Source organism: Epinephelus fuscoguttatus, linkage group LG9 (genome assembly GCF_011397635.1).
Source record: "Epinephelus fuscoguttatus linkage group LG9, E.fuscoguttatus.final_Chr_v1".
NCBI lineage: Eukaryota > Metazoa > Chordata > Actinopteri > Perciformes > Serranidae > Epinephelus > Epinephelus fuscoguttatus.
In genome coordinates, this window is record NC_064760.1 from 33875248 (window position 1) to 33893001 (window position 17754).

The 17754-nt window shown below is 40.8% G+C and overlaps 1 protein-coding gene across 2 annotated transcripts in view; it reads left to right on the forward strand.

Moving 5' to 3' along the window:
• Positions 1 to 17754, forward strand: part of psd2 (pleckstrin and Sec7 domain containing 2) — a 47677-nt gene that overhangs the window by 21761 nt on the left and 8162 nt on the right. Inside the window, exons 4-12 of one of the 2 annotated variants that reach the window (XM_049585558.1) lie at positions 9560 to 9757; positions 10061 to 10141; positions 11609 to 11760; positions 12637 to 12695; positions 14289 to 14378; positions 14794 to 14837; positions 14959 to 15149; positions 15339 to 15409; positions 15941 to 16098. In XM_049585558.1, coding sequence (XP_049441515.1) covers positions 9560 to 9757; positions 10061 to 10141; positions 11609 to 11760; positions 12637 to 12695; positions 14289 to 14378; positions 14794 to 14837; positions 14959 to 15149; positions 15339 to 15409; positions 15941 to 16098 — 1044 coding nt within the window. The remainder of the gene's footprint in view (positions 1 to 9559; positions 9758 to 10060; positions 10142 to 11608; positions 11761 to 12636; positions 12696 to 14288; positions 14379 to 14793; positions 14838 to 14958; positions 15150 to 15338; positions 15410 to 15940; positions 16099 to 17754) is intronic. The other variant, XM_049585559.1, reaches the window with a different exon arrangement.

Below are 17754 nucleotides of genomic sequence, written 5' to 3' on the forward strand. Positions count from 1 at the left end.
TGAGATCCTATCCATGAAAATCACAAACAGATTTGTAACAAGGGACAACCCTGGCGGAGTCTAACACCCACTCAAAACATGTTTGACTTCCTGCTGAGAAAACACACACACATCTTTCAGTCCACTTATGTAAGGACCGGATGGTTCGTAGCAATGGCTGGAGAGCTATACCCCCCATAAGACTCCCTGGGGAACATGGTCATAAGCCTTCTCTGAGTCCACAAAACACATGTGGACTGAATGGGCAAAGTCCCGTGACCCTTTTAGTGACCTTGTGCAACTTTTTTCTGTTTTAAGTTTATTGGTTTCTAGGACACAGCTAGATGAAGCAACACTGGATGACTGCCTGAGCTGCTTTTTTGACTCTATCTTTGGCATTATGACAATATGAATGACTGATTGAAGCGCACAAACGATGGACTTCTTTTAATAGACTGCATATGTTATTGAGGAGCACTTATCTGGTTAATCCTCCTCTGGCTAACAGCTCAAAACACTGAATCAGTTTTTCCCCCATGTGCCGGCTGCCATGAGAACATCACATCTGTGCTACGACAGCTTTATAAATTCTGCTGTCTGTGAAAATCCATGGTGTGTAAATGACAAAGGTTAGCCATGAGTCATGGTAGTGAGCTGCTCGAAAAAGTGATGCGTGATCAGTATTCAGCAGTGTCTGCTCGGTCTAAAAAAGTATTCTGCTCCCAGTGCTGACTGGATAGCAGCTTTATTGTTGTCGCCAAGGAAACTTAGTCATTGTTGTCTGTGCTTAATAATGTGCAGAACCTGGCTGCAGGGTTTTGTCTCTATTCTCATCTTCCATTTCATCCCCCAAATTTTTGTACTTTTGACCCTACAGCTGCTTGTCTGTTCTCTGATTTTGCCATTGTTCTTCTTTCCACCAGAGGAGAAAGAGGAAGGAGGGATATAGATGTTAGGTTAGTGTGCAGGGATGTGTCAGTGTCTTATACAAGCCTGTGTTTGTGTGTGTGTGTATCATGGGGACATAATCCATCATGAAACATGTGATGATTAGTTTCTATGCCTGTGTACTGTCATATTACTATACATTATTTACATTGATGCAGAGCTACATAATGCAGTAGTCACTGATCTCCAGTCAGTGACCTTAATAAAGCACTTTTACTATTTATATCCTGCCCTGTATCAGTTAAGCTCAACACCTAATTCGGTGTCCTCATTTGACATAAAAAATAGGTTTTTTTTTTTTTTTTTTTTTTTTTTTACATTTTTCTCTCCTAGGTTACACTTTTTAGGTGGCTTTACTCTGTCTTGCATCCATGCTCGCTGAGCCATGTTGAAGCAATACACTAGAGGGATGTACAGAAATAACCACATAAAATGACTACATGCTGGAAAGCAGCTTAGTGAACTGCGTCCAAATACAGGACGTCCCGCTGATATTGAACTGATCTGCTGGCTCAGAGCCTTTCACTTAAATGCAGAGGAAGTTGTGTTGGCCGGGACACACAGGGCCATTGTAAAGCCACCACTAGGAACAGTCAATTCATCAGGAAAAGTCTGTCCGGTCGTTTGCCCCGCCCCCAACATCCTCTCCTCTGTGGAGCGTTCAGGCAGCCAACAAACTTCAAGGAAAAAACTCCTAACACACTCCCTGCCTGTTGACACTATGGTGAAACGACGCTACGGTCTCGTTTATCACCCGAATAGGCTGTAATTATCTATGAGCCGACTTCCGCTTTGAAGAAATGTGATTTGGCTTCAAGTTGAATAAGAAACCGGGCCGATGCAGATTTTACCGACGACTGGATGATGAGGCGGTCGGACCTCAGCGCGCCTTCAACCGCTGCTTGCCAAATTTCCGAGAGACGATGTGGAAAGAGGAATATGATGTTCACTTCGACTTTTTGCTGCAACTCCTGTAAGTTTCATATTCATACAGATCAGAGAATTGTGTTGAGATTACATGTCAAAATGGGTGGGAACACTGACATTATGCTGCGTGGCAAAATGGAAATAACGAGGTAGCTGTACTGTAGCTCCACTCTGACGAGAAATCACGGTTGTACTCATATCATATTTATGTATGGGCTTATACATGGCACCAATATAGGGATAAAAGTGACCTAAACGGTGTTTTAAAAAAATCTCATATGGTAAGCCATATTCCTTTAGGGCTTCAAGTGCCTGCCAATCAATGTAGTGGATTTAGAGAGATCTAGCACACTTATACCATACATTTCCATTTTTTCTTTATCAGGACTTAAAGTGGCATTTAGTAAGGCAAGAGTTATAAGATTGCTGTTGTTAAATGTGATACTGAGACTAGGCTGCAACTAACCTTTTTTTCATGGTCAAATAATCATTTAATGCTTTTTTTGGTCAGTCAGTTCATTGATTATTAATTAATAAATGTCTGTAACAAGTTTCCATTGCTCAAAATAATGTAATAATAATAATAATCAAATTGATTTTTATAACCAATAGTCCAAAAACCCAAAGATATTCAGTTTACAATTAAAGTAAAACAGAGGAAAATCCTCAGAGATGATGGAACAAGTGTTTTTTGTTTTAATTTTTACTTTAAAAATAACTTAAATGACAATTTTTTTGTCAAATTATTGTTGTGAATATTACATTATCCATCAATTTATCGATGGGTTTCAGCCCTAATTGAGATACTAAATAAAGATTTGTAGCTAAAGCCCACCTTAAGGATGCCCAAATGTTCTTAACTGTTATTTTCATGTCCGACTTGTACTTTGAACAGTGACCAGCAGTTTTTAAAAAGTCATTATGACCCAACTTGTACCCAGCACAGCCTTAGTGGATGACCCAACAGTGTCAATACTTATGTGTGAAAACAAACGTGCAAATAACGTTGTAACTTTGTCTTAGATTTCGTGGCTGGAGGTGTCCTTTTTGCTTGTTTTACATTTAAGAGTTCAATATTGCAACTGTGTTTTTTTCCCAGAGATTATATCTACAAGCCTCAGCATATGACTTGGCTGACACAACACACACAAAGAGCCCTCACATGTGTGTGTTCCTATGATATGTCAGCTAGCCATTGATCAAAGTAAATGAAAATAAAAGACCAGTCTGTGAAATAACAGAATTTCATAATCCAGTTAATCCCATAATAGTTGATTATCCTCATGGGAGATGCTACTAAGACCCTCCCCTTCCAAAACTCACATATACACACACATACACACACACACACCTTACCTGCAGACACACCTTGTAGGTGTGGGTACGGGTAATGCACAGCCAGAGAGATTAGTGTGTGAGTCACTGGCATGCACCATCATGCTCTCTATCTCTGACACACTCACACACACACACACACACACACACACACAGACTGAGTGGTGGTCACAGTGGATGAATGTGTGGCCTGGGGATACAGAATTGCGCCTTTAGATGGACAAATAGGTTTAGTGTGTGCCACTTGGCCCTCAGTGACGCCAAGTATCCTGGCACAAAAGGCCTGCACTAGATGTCTGACACTTCATATTGTGTCTCTCTCACTGTCATTTTGTGTTTGTGTGTGTGCGGGTTCTATTATTGCCAGACAGCAGTGACTTGGGGGAGCATGGCATCATTTTAGCCCCATGACTGATATGAGCTTTGAATGATTTATGAGGTCTCTCTGAGTCTAGTGAATTAATACGGTCAGACAAGCGAAAGCAATTTCACTGCAAACACCGGGCTGGATATTGTTTTGATGGCTTACCACAGTCTCATTTTATTTTGTGTGAGTCTATATGTGTGTGTTTATTCCTTTGTGTAGTATGTATATATTTCCATACACACACTTTTCAATTTTCAACCACTTGTCTGGGTCTCAAAGGGGGTTCTTGTGACTTTTCCAGGTTAGGTGGGATATGTAGTCCATTGAGCAGAATCTGGGTCTGGCCAGAGGTCTTCTCCCTGTCGGACACGTCTAGAATACCTCCAGGGGGAACCGCACAGGAAGCATTTTAATCAGATCCCCAAACCACCTCTACACTAAAGAACGGTGGTTTTACTTCTCCCGGATATACAAACTCCCCACCCAGTCTCTAAGGATGAGCCCAGTCACCCTTCAAGTGTAACTGATTTCACCCCACTGTATCTGCAATCTTATTGTCATTCTTGGCAGTGATGCTCCGTGGCGATAAGGTGAAGGAGTTTGCATGACTCACCTCATCATGGCAGAGGGTTTATGTGTTCCCGTGACCCTGGGAGCTGTGTTGTTGGGGGGCCATAGCTCCTTGTAGTGTGTCCCAAGGCAAACTGGTCCAAGGTCAGAGGCCAAATGAAGAGTGATACTAAGAGCCTAATGAATCAGTGGAGACAGGACGGTGTAACCTTGCCTGGAGTGGGGAATCAGGGCCTTTTGTAGAGGTCAGCTGTAGGGGTGTAGTGTGCAGTCAGCCGTTCAGCATGTGAGGGCAGGGGACTGACTCTGGAAAATAGGTTGTTGTTTGTGTTTATTTGTCAGTTTTGTTCCGATGCCCCTTTTTGCCACACGACGCAAAACTATGGCAGACAGCCTCAAGGTAATCTGCAATCCCTTTACTTCTTCATCTAGCAGCACAGGACACTTTGCTTCCGCTGTATCCATGGTAACCAGCAAATCCCTTATGACAACAGCACGTAATGTATTGAATTTGTGATGGTAATGCAATTGGGCTGATCTGATTATGCAAAAAACATCTGAATCATCTGGCGAGAATGCTGACGGTGCCACGCAGATGCACACACCGACAGGAAATGAGGAAAAGCCATTGAAACTGATGGAGGTGAATGTGTTTCTTAACAAATACTTAATTCCCTGTTTTCTGCTGATTTGTATTAATACAAAATTGATGCAATTAATGTTTGTACCTTTCAGCATGGATAATATTAAAAGTCATGCAATTTTGTTTGAATGCTAGATGTTTTTAACTTGTAATGAAAAGCAAACCATCAGCAGTGGGTGTTAAAAGTCCAAATAAAAAGGATAATTAACTCCCCACTGATGAACTGTAGTGTGTAGCAAAGCACAAAGTGCAATGCAGTACAGTGGGCACAACTCAATACCTTAATCAAACTACCTCACTAAGTCATAAATAAATAAGTAGGGCGCTAATTAATACTCCTGATTCTCTCACTTCTCTTGATGACACTAACAGTTATACAGAGTGTGAGGCCTTGTCTTGATCAGTTCATCAAACGGTGTCCCTAAACTGGCCTCAGTTCTTCAAGTGTTCTTTTCTCGTAAGCTGTTATTGGTTTATTGGTTCTACACACATTATTCACACTCAGTAATATTGCCAGTGACATTTTTAGCTGCGACCAGCCGCTCTATAGCTCGGTCTGTTGATTTGTCAGTTGATTGGTTGGTCCAAAAAAATTTCCCACCCTTTTGCAGCCAGTTTTATGCCCTATGAAGTTGAAATTTGGCATGAAGGAAAAAGTGTGTGTGTGTGAAGGGCTGGGTCTGTGTTCATGTCAGTTGGGTAAAGGGATGTGACAGTGTGAGTGGCCTATGACAAAAAGGTGCATAACTTCTAAACAGCTTCACAACCATGACCAGACTATGGGAAGAGACACACACAGACACACACGCACACACACATACACATACAGATAGACTGACATATAAAATGTGAATTCCAAAAATGTTGGGACGCTGTTTAAAATGTAAATAAAAAACAGAATCCAAATCCTTTTATATCTATATTTAATTGAATACAGTACAAAGACAAGATATTCAGTGCTCAAACCGATGAACTTTATTTATTTATTCATTTATTGTACACTCATTCTGAATTTGATGCCTGCAACGTGTTGCAAAATTGAGACAGGAGCATGTTTACCACTGTGTTACATCACCTTTTCCTTTTTAACAACACTCAGTAAGCATTCAGGAGGTTTTAAAAGTGAAATACTTTCCCAATCTTGCCTGATGTATGACTTCAGTTGCTCAACAGTTTGACATCTCCTTTGTCGTATTTTGCACTTCATAATGTGCCACACATTTTCAATAGGGGTCAGGTCTGGCTAGTATAGTGCCCAGTACCCACACACTTTTATTATGAAACCATGCTGTCATAACATTTGCAGAATGTGTCTCATTGTCTTGCTAGAATGAGCAGGGATGTCCCTGGAAAAATCTCATCTGGATGGCAGCATACGTTGCTCCAAAACTTGTATGTAACATTCGATATTCATGGTGCCTTCACAGACGTGCCAGTCACCCATGCCATCAGCACCAACACTCCCCCAACACACTTTGCCACTTTGTGTCAGTCCATCTCAGATAAGCTCAGGCTCAGAGAAGTCAGTGGCATTTCTGGATGTTTTTGAAGTTTTGCTTTCACTTTGCATGGTAGAGTCTGAACTTGCATCTGTAGGTGCAACAATGAGCTGTGTTAACTGACTATAGTTAAGTATTCCTGAGTCCATGTAGTAATATCCGTTATACAACCATGTTGGTTTTTAATGCAGTGCAGCCTGAGGGGTCAAGGGTCACTGCCATTTAATAATTGTTTTCAGTCCTGCCCCTTATGTGCAGAGATTTCTCCAGATTCTTTGAATATTTTGATGATATTATGGATTTTAGATGGTGAAATTTGTGTGCTGCTGAGAAACATTGTACTTAAACTGTTGGGCTATTTACCAACACAGTTTTACACAAAGTCTTGAACCTAGTGCCGTCCTTGCTTGTGAACGACTGAGCCTTTGAAGGATGCCCCTTACATACCTCATCATGATACTTTAATTTGTTACCAGTTAACCTGTTTTCCTGTGGAATGTTGTAAACAGGTGTATTTTGGGCACTCCACAGTTTTCTCAGTCTTACGTTTCCCCTGTTCTAACTTTTTTGGAACATGTTGCAGGCAGGGCGGCACGGTGGTGTGGTGGTTAGCACTCTCACCTCACAGCAAGAGGGTTGCCGGTTCGATCCCGGGCGTGGGAGCCCTTCTGTGCGGAGTTTGCATGTTCTCCCCGTGTCAGCGTGGGTTCTCTCCGGGCACTCCGGCTTCCTCCCACAGTCCAAAGACATGCAGATTGGGGCCTAGGTTAATTGATAACTCTAAATTGTCCGTAGGTGTGAATGGTTGTTTGTCTCTATGTGTCAGCCCTGCGATAGTCTGGCGACCTGTCCAGGGTGTACCCTGCCTCTCGCCCGATGTCAGCTGGGATAGGCTCCAGCCCCCCCCGCGACCCTCAAGAGGATGAAGCGGTTAGAAGATGAATGAATGTTGCAGGCACCAAATTGTGTAATAGTGTATATTTACAAAAAACAAAAAAGTTTATCAGTTTGAACATTGAATATCTTGTTTCTGTACTGTATTGAATTGCATATAGGTCAAAAAGGATTTGCAAATCATTGCATTCTGTATTTATTTACGTTTTAAACAGTGTCCCAACTTTATTGGAATCGGGGTTGTACACACACACACACACACACACACACCATTTTGCCACATCACCATTTATAGCTGATAAACTAGAGGTATCATTGAACTCAGTAGAGTTCCTTTTTGATTGCTGGGTGAGCCCCGCCCCCTGTACACACCTCTTTCATAACTCATAAACTGTTGCGGGTCATTTGTTGTAGACGCTTGTAGGAGGTGTCACTGGACTCAGCAGAGTTCCTTTTTAGTTGTGACCAGCACCTTTTTACCTCGCTTTGTTGGTTAGTCAGGCAGTCGGTCCAAAAAAATCTACCCAAATAAAAAGAGTAGAAAGGTCATTGATCTGTTTGCCATAGTAAATTGACTAGTGCAAAAAAAAAAAAAAAAAAAAAATCTGATTTTTGTTAGTTGTTATGGTGACAACACATCAGTGGGGCCATAAAGTGTGTTATACTCACTAGTTTGAGAATGCTGCATTGGCTAGTTCCTATACCTGTTATCCTTGCTAAACAGAGAAATACACCCGTACACCAATCCAGGTTTCTCTTTTTCACACCAAGACTAACGTTGGCTCAATTGCCTGGTTAACTCATCATAACAAAATCCTCATTCAAACTCGACAGAAACAAACTAAAGCACCAGTAATCATCACCAATTAATCAGTCCTCTGTTCCAACAATTACCAGCTCTGATTTGGTGACAATGAATCCTTTATTCACCAAGTTAGATGTGAAAGCATGCTGCAGTTTCTCCGTCTGTTCTACTGAGCAGCGGCTCTCACTCGTTCTTCAGAGGCCGCCACAGTAATATTCATTGTGTTTTCACAAACATGCCATCATTGGCTGCAAAAGACACAGGGAAATCGCAGTTACTATGACATTTTAAAAGCAACGGACTGCTTATATGGAAACATAATGTTACTACTACACTGCTTGTTTGGTCATTACTGCAAAACTTCACCCTTGTAAGTACACGATTTGCTGTAAGTTGTTTGTTTATATGGAAGTTAGCCTGCCACAGTGATTGCGATGGCAGCGTTACGCATTAAAATTGCTGCTGCTGTGTTGATTTGACTGAGAATGTCCATTCTACTGTTATTCTGTTTTTATGGTTTGTGCTCAAGGATGCTGAAATAGAGGTTGTAGCTATTGTAAATCCGTGCTTGTTTTCTTCTTGTGTTAAAATGAGTCTTTAAATAAAAGTGAAAGTCAGTGAACTGAAATGAACCTGAAAGGAAGCTGGTTTCATAATTGTCACCAATAGTTTCTAATTCAGTATATATAGTTTTTAATGCATTTTAGTTTGAGACAGTACCACATTGCAATGTCAAAGGAAATCCTTGCAAATGATTATAACTTCAAATAGGGTACATAATGTCCAAGAACATGTCAGTCATGCAGACTTTGCAAGTCATGGCAATAAAAGCTGTGTGTTCCCTCTGGTGTCTTCAGCTACTTGGCATTTAAGTTTTTATTAACCTTAACTACTCCTGCAGGGGTGAATGAGTACATTCAGTCTTTCACAGGAACGCCTTGCTTAATGGTCGCACACATACACCCATTCACAGCTGGGATAGACAGCCTAGTGATAGACAATGAGCATGAGATGGACAATTTAAATTTTCATTTGGGTGTTTTGCTCAAGGGCAAGTTGACTGGAGCATTTGAGGCCAAAGAGAGCATGACTTGTTCAGTCTTTGGACCTTTATCAGTGAAAAGCTCACTTCATTGACTTCCACGCTACATGTGCCTGAAAACGAGGAAGTGAAAAAATAGAATTGAGGTTTTTATATTGCGGCACTTAAACTCGAATTATGTTAGAGGTTAACAGTCTGAGATTAGTGGAGCTTTTTGGAAGAGATTGGGGCAGGTGAAAGCTGCTGCGGCATTATAATCAGCCTTTAGATTCACTGCATTAAAGTAGGATATTAAGTGACAGGGAAACTGGGTCAGTGTCATAACAAGTCACTTAAACCTCTTTGTTTGTGTGTATGTGAGCATATGTTTATGTAATTCAGTTTTATGCTCAGCAGTTCAGTTTCCTGTGTCTAGTTTTAAGTGAGTGGGCGTGTAACGACAGACATGTGTTCCATTCATTAACCTAGGCACCTGCTTTTGTGTTTGTGTGTGTGTGTGTGTGTGTGTGTGTGTGTGTGTGTATGTGCATGCGTATGTTCTCTCTTCCAGTGATGCCAACCTCACAGACGTGCTGTCTGACTCAGAGGAGTGTGATTTGGGCAGTCTGGAGCGTTTGGAGCGCGGCAGCACAGACACTCTGGCCAATGGCTGCCGAGTCGACTGTGAGGCCGCCAAGAGGCTGGCCAAGCGCCTCTATCACCTCGAGGGCTTCAAGCGCTGTGATGTGGCCAGACACCTGGGCAAGAAGTGAGCAGACAAACACACACAGTAACATGTGCACACATGATGACTGATGGACTGAATAATCACCAGCAACAGAGGACAACATGTTTACATGACTACATATGTTCAGTATTGGTGTATGGATGAGACATGGATCCACATGTAAGAATACCTAATTGATTTATAAACACGTAAACACACTGGCACAAGCTTACTTTATTCTTATAACACCACCAGAAGAGCACTCTCTAATACAGTAGACATTTATGTAACACATTCAAACAGTGCCACGTTGATGTGCTGATGCTCTTTTCTGTCTCTCTGCAGTAACGAGTTCAGCCAGTTGGTGGCATCGGAGTACCTGAGCTTCTTTGATTTCTCCGGCCTGTCGCTGGATCGAGCCCTGAGGTAAAGCACAGTCAGCACTTGGAAGTGATGAGTGTGTGATGTAGACATCTGTACAAATGCGGGCGTGTGTGTGTATTCTTCACTTGTCCCTCTTCACAAGGCATTAGCATTGTGCTAATCAAGCTGTCGTGTTGAGTACAGTTAGCCAGTGTAGCTGTGCATCACTGCCTTGTACCTGACATGTTGCTGTCTCAAACGGCTGCCTTCAGCCCACGGTGTGTAGTAAAGAGTCCTCATGTGTGCACTTCAGACTGCCCTAGATTAGCATACTGTTGGGAATGTCCTGCATTCATTTGGGTATTGTTTCGATCCTGGATTCCAATACGGTGCATCACTCATAGTATAGCCGTAGTAATATATAGTAGGAATTAAACTTAATTGTCAACATTTCATCATACTGTATACATCTAAATGGTTTATTGAAGGCTACTGTAGTTATCAGTATTAAAGCTGTAGTTGGTAACTTTAAAAAAACTTTTTTGTGGTGTTTGCTGAAACTTTCACTGCATCCACGCAGCAGTACATGATACACATAGTCTGTAGTGCTTCTAATGGCCTCACCGCACATGAATGAAAACAACCAATCACAGCTGAGGAGTCTGTAATGCAGCTGTCGATCATGTCCATCACTGCTTGTGAACTGCAGTCAAACTGTCAGACTAGGCAGCACTGATCAAATATGAGTCAAGAATCTGTCACTGTGTTGCCTCTTTCTCGCCTCAAAGATTTTCAGGAACACATTTTAGTGTTGGGGGACCAAATATGACAAAAAGTTCTTTTTTAATAAAAGTTACTGCTAACGCTTTAATCTGTCTTAGTCTTAGTGAGCCAATATTCTTTTACACAGCATACTTTTTTTTGATTAATCTGCTGATTGTTTTCTGATAAACAGATTAATCGTTTAGTCTTTCAAAATGTATAAATAATACATCACAATTACTCACAGTCCAAGGTGACATTTTCACGTCTTGCTTTGTTCAATTAAAAGCACTAATCCCCAAAATATTACATTTACAATAAGATGTAATTAAAACAGCAAATTGTCACATTTAGGAAGTTGGAACCAGCAAATATTTGATGCTTTTGGTTGAAAAATGAGTAGAATAATTATTGAATATGAAAATAGTTGTAGATTATTTTTCTGTTGAGGGACTATTTGTGTAATTGAGTGTACAGTGTTTCCACTCTACGTTGATGTTTCACCTCAAAACGCACAGTATAAAATTAGGACTGGAAACCTGTTGATTCAGACACAGAAAGATGACACAATCCTTCCTTATGACAATACTACAGAGAACATGACCACTAGGCCACATTTTTTCAAGCAGGCTCGACTGTTATAGTTCAGATAAAATGTTTTTGGTAAGGTCTTCAACAAAGATGTCAGGTGCATGATTAAATCCTGTACTTTGCAGAGATGTATTACTGGAAACCAGTTGACCTTGTGGTGTCATTTGTGTGTGACAGGAACTTCTTAAAGGCCTTTCCACTGATGGGAGAGACTCAGGAGAGAGAGAGGGTCCTTGTACATTTCTCCAGACGCTTCTGCCACTGCAACCCACAAACACTCACCTCTGAAGGTCAGAGCTACGAGGGTGATGATGGGGATGACACTGATGGTATGAGGCACAATATTAACGTTGAAACAAACACGTGTTTTGCTTTAACTTATTATCATGAAGTAAATGTTGATTGCACAGTGTAGTGGTGACAGAATTATGACACCATCTGCGTTTAGATTGGTTCCCAAAAGTCTTTCAAGGTGCAATTCTGTCTGCCACTGGGTAAGATCTCCTGGGAAAATGAAGGCTTGATTTACAAAGGAAGTGCGTCAACCATTGCATAACTAAAACAGGAAGAGGATGATGCTTTTGTTTTCCCTGGTAGCTACTGGTAACCATTCCCAGTTACCAAAGAGTATCAGTGTAATTTCTTTGCAGTTACTGTCCCCAGTAACAGAAAAGGTGGAAGATGGAACAACATAAAGAACTGTGGAAACTGTGGTAGTTGCTAGGCTCTGAGGAAAACAGAAAGTGATCCCGTTGTCTTTGGAACAGTGGCCATTCTGGCCAATACCACTTAGAAATGCTGGGGGGGTTGAAAAGTTGTCTGTTTCCACTGTAAGAATAAAAGTCATAACAGCTGTACAAAATATCACGCCACAGGGTGTACGTCAAGTGTACAATACTGTTACAGTTCTCCATATTGATGCCAGTTAAACAAACAGTCATGACTGCAGCATACTGACACTGCAGTATGCTGCAGTTATTCATACTCGCATAATAATACTGAATCAACTCAGATCAGACACAGCATTAGCTGAAATTATTTTAGCATGGCGGCTATTTATACAGCTGTGCAGGTGTGTGTGTGATTTGTGTCTGCATGAACTATAAAGGAATGTATGGCACTGCATTTACATAAATTTGTGTGTGTGTGTAGAGGAGTGGCATGACATTTAGCTGACCTCGGCCTTGTGTATTGTGCTGTTGCAGATGGAGCCCACACATTAACCTGCGCCCTTATGCTGCTCAACACCGATCTACACGGACATGTATGTACTGTAGCTCTCCATCTTAGTTAGGATTCCCCTTCCTGTAATCTATCTGCAGAACAAAGTATAAAGACAGCCATTTGTCCGCAGTGACACGTCTCCATTCACATCATCTTCTCTGTGTGTTTCTCCTTCTTTCCACTACCCTCTCCTCTCTCTTTGTCTTTCTCCTCCGCGGCCTACTTTCTGACCTGTTTCTGTCTCCTCCTTTCCTCGAATAGTCTCATCTGTTCAGTTTTAAACTGGAGCACTGTGGTCCGGGCAGCATAACACGATCAGTATCATAGGTCCTGTGCTTTGCTTTTCCTCGCCCCTCCTGTCCCTGCTAATAGTACTGTTTAGTGAATATCCCTCCTCTAACTAATTTCCTTTCTCTCTTTTCAATTTCATTTTCTCCCTTTCAAATCCTTCCCCTGCTAACCAAATCTGGCCCCCTGGTCTCCCTCCACCCCTGCAGGTGGTAAGTATATTTATAGCATTAACACTGTCCTCACTGACATCTGTACCTCCTCTTGTCAGCTAGCGATAGAATTTAAGTCATGATTTTGAAGTTGATGTCATATTTTGCTCTTAATAAAGGATGCACACACAGCAATCACTGTTTTTTCAGCAGCACAAAAAATTAGTTGCTTAAAAATGATTTACCTAAATGAAAGAGTCAACAGCTGATTTTAATTTTGATTTGTTCTTCTTATAATAAAATGCAGCATTGGTTTAAGCAAAGAGAAATGCAGTCGATCTGCCCTTTTTCTCCTGTGCAGTGTTGCAAATCACATTATCTAAATTAGCGTGAAAATTTAAATACATTGAACAGCAGATTTAATGTTAGAAAGGCTATACTTTTCATAATATCAGATTTGAACTTAGTAAGAAACTAACCATTGCATTAAAATATAAGTCCATTTCCATATTCAGGACTCTATCCATTTGGATAATGGCTGTGAACTACACCACGTTACCTATTTGCCGGATATTATGAGTAAATGGAGCATAAAACATTTTGCGACGCATGTTACATCCCATCCTGGGTATTGGGTGCTTTTCCTGGAAAAGGGAGGAGCGTTGTCTTCTCTGTTACGTGGCCACTTCAGAGGAAAATGCGAATAAAAAGCAACAAACCAAACCCCCCCCACTTCCTTTTTTTGTAACAGCAGCGAGTCAATTCAGTTTGTGTGTTACATCTGTATCTGTTTAGGTTGAAGGCTTTATTCAGGCAGAAAGGGGCAGTAACACACACCTCCCTCTGTTTTCATTTTCTAATGATGCATCATAATTAGAGGCTAAAACACTAGGCAATGTGTGGTAAGCTGATATTCCATGAGCCCTAATAGAGGTGGAACCGCTCTCACCACCTCTACCAGTAGAACCTCCTGCATTACACTGCCACCCAGTGGATAGCTGAAAAACTGCATTCAGGTTGGAGCAGCTAAAACTGGGTTAAAATTAACTGCGGATATTGAGCTGAACTAAACACTGATCAAGTTGCCAACCCACATCTAAAAATATCTAAATGTTTCAGCAAGGTAAAATTTTTATCTGAATCTTGAATTGATTGTCTTGTTTGTTTCTGTCTGTTTGTTTACCTCTCCTCAGAACATTGGGAAGAAGATGTCCTGCCAACAGTTTATCAGTAATCTAGACGGCCTCAACAATGGCAAAGACTTCCCTAAAGACTTATTAAAGGTACAGATTTTCTCCTGAGAATTTTTTTTTTTTTTTAAGTGATTGCAATTACGGTTATTTTGGGATTTATTGCGTAATTTGTTGCATGTAACAAGTTTCTTCCCAACACAAGCCTTTACCCACTTAGTTATTATATCCACATTACTGGTGATGACTAATCAAAAATTTCATTGTGTAAATATTTTGTGAAAGCACCATTAGTCAACCTTATCGTCGAAATATCGATTTAGAGGTGTTTGGTCAACAATGTCAGGATATTTGATTCTCTCCATATCACCCAGCTCTAACCACATCTGTCAGCCTCATCCTTTAAGTCTTAGCCTCAGAATTTAATTCTGTCTTTACATTCGAACCCTTCAATCCAATTAAAAGAAAATGTTTACAATTTCTCCCCTTTCTTGCCGTACTCACACAGGTCTTGTACAACTCCATCAAGAATGAGAAGCTGGAGTGGGCAGTGTGAGTATGCATTTTGTGTTCATCAAAAGGTGAAGTATTTGGGGTATGTGAGTTTTTCAGAAGTAAGTACACTTGAATATGTGCTGCTCAGGTTTATCTGAATGGGTATTTGTGTGTGCAGTGAGGAGGAGGAGCTGAGGAAGAGTCTGTCAGAGCTGGTGGAGGAGCAATGTGAGGGCGGGAGTAAGCGTGTTGCCAGGGTAACGGATGGCAGTAACCCTTTCATTGCCATTCCCATTCTCTTAAATGCCGTCACCTACAAACACGGAGTGTTGACCCGCAAGAGCCACGCTGACATGGACGGCAAACGCAGTAAGTGATTGGACATTCACACACACACACACACACACACACACACACACACACACACACACACACACACACACACACACACACACACACACACGTACACATGCATTATTAACTGAAATAAACAAATTCCTTATAAGTAACTGTAAAAAAAAATACGTCAGAAAAGTTTATTCATTTCTTCTCTTCCAGCCCCGAGGGGTCGTCGTGGTTGGAAGAAGTTCTATGCGGTCCTGAAGGGGATGATCTTATATCTCCAGAAGGTACCGCATCTCGTCCTCTGCTCTGTTACCATAGAAACACACATCCACCACCACCGCCGTCATTGCGGTGGTGGATGCTGCTAGCTGCTCTCCTGTGTGTGTGTGTGTGTGTTGGAGAGAGATTGAGATAGAGAGAGCATTAAGGGAGGAAATGAGGCATAGCTGCTCTGCTGTGTGTTTGTCTCCCCCTGCTGGTAGGAGGGCTGTACTAACCACATATACCATTGTGAAATGTTCAACCTCAATGAATTGAATTAGCTTCCATGTCTGTCACTAGCAGTGTTATATTTTCACCATGGTTTAACTTAATTATGTCATAGATGTATATATAGAAATAGTTGCTAATTTTTAGGTCCATTGTTTCTTTAATAAGGACTGTTCCTCAGAATGAAGTTGAGTGATGTCAATTTAGACATTTGTTTCCTACAGATACCAACTAAATGTAAGCTACTCTTCTAATGCAAGCTATAAGAGACAAAATGACTGAATCATAACAACATTAACGAATAGTTTTTTCTTTTACTTTCCCAGGATGAGTACAAGCCTGACGCTGACATTTCAGAGGTGGACCTGAAGAACGCAGTGCGGATCCACCACGCTTTAGCCACTCGTGCCACTGACTACAGCAAGAGAGCCAATGTACTGAAGCTCAAAACCTCAGACTGGAGAGTCTTTCTGCTGCACGCGCCGTAAGACATCCAGGCTAAATTTAAGATGTTTTCATTCAGCCTCAAAAGTACAGGAAATAAGACAGATATAATGGATCTTTCCATTTTATACACACTCTTTTAAGTTTTAAAATGTATGCGAAAGTTTTCAGTGAATGGCATTGCCCAAATTCATTAAGTACACTATCACTGGACCATCTTGTAACTTTGGTGATGATGATGAACTGATGGTGCTGCCTCTTCCATAACAGAATTTATAAAGTACTTAATAATGCAAAATGTAGAAACAAAAAGCAAGCAGGCAGACTGAAGTGATGTGTTATGTCTATCTGCCTGTCCATCTCCTCTGCTCTGTTATAGACATGGACAGTGCAGTACCTACACACACAGGCCCGGCCACTGCTCACAACACACAGCTGTCTGTGGGTTCTGAAACAACAGCCAAGTGATAGTCACATGTATTTTGGCCAGTGATGTTGTTGCTATTTTATACCACCAGCATTTTATCCAACATGATGCCATAATAAACAGTAATGTCTTCCCGACCATTATAAGACTTGGGTTCAGGGATTCTCCCTTATTTCCCTCTCTACCTTCAACTACTTGCACAAGTCCAAAGAAAGATAAACAACAAAACAAAACCTCAAAGTCGACACAGTGTAGTTTACCAGTAGTTTGCAACTGCAATTTTTGAGTGGTAGAGGCACAGTCCTGATAGTCATTAGCTTGTCAATTGCTGTTAACTAGCCAAAAAGTCAGTTGTTTGTAGTTTTACTGTCCAACACCTCCATCCTCCACTCCATAAATCCACCAGCAAAGTGCCCGGCTCTCAGGCCATCTATACACGGGAGTCGACTGCAGGACGTGGTTCTGTTTTTGTCCCAATTAAACGCCCAGTCCCTTTTTGACAAATAAACGCCTGTGTCAGTTTGACGCCCCGTCTTGTTGCCAAGCAGTTCTTTTTTTATAGACGTTCTTCGGATGAATCAAACCAGATTGTTGGCTACCTCAAATTATGTGTCCATTCCTTGATTACTCTGTAAGTTATTCATATTCCTTTAGTCCGTCAGGGTCCTCAGATCAAAAGAATCAAAATGGTTTTTCATAAAAATTAATCCAAGTTGTGAGTATTGTTTTTTCATCATAAAGAGGTGTTGTATCAGTATGCCGGGTGCAGTAATCCTCGAGTGCTGTAACTCACTGTCTCTCTCTCTGATGCTCTGCCTGTCGGAGCTAGATCAAACGAATGATTCATAATTAATATGTTATCTGAAGCCTAATTTTTAAACAATTAATATTCATACTGGTTTAAATAAACAATTTGATTGTGGTCCCTTTCTGTTTTGAGCAACAGTTTTGTGTGAGAGGAATTAAAGACCTGTCCCATATAGAAATATAGGCCTTTTAATTTAAATGATTAAGCAAATAATAGTCTTGGTTATTGATTGAAGTTTTTTGGGTACCTTTTTTGTATGTATTAATTAGTGTTAATTACTTTTTTAAAATACGATTTCTTTATATTCCAGTTACACAGTCTGAATAGTCCTAAGAATTAAAAATGAATTGCTCTTTTTAAGGGTGCACTTGCATTATAATACATGCAATATATTATCATTATATCATTGGCATAAAATGATAATAATAATAATAATGATAATAATATTGTTTATCACAGTT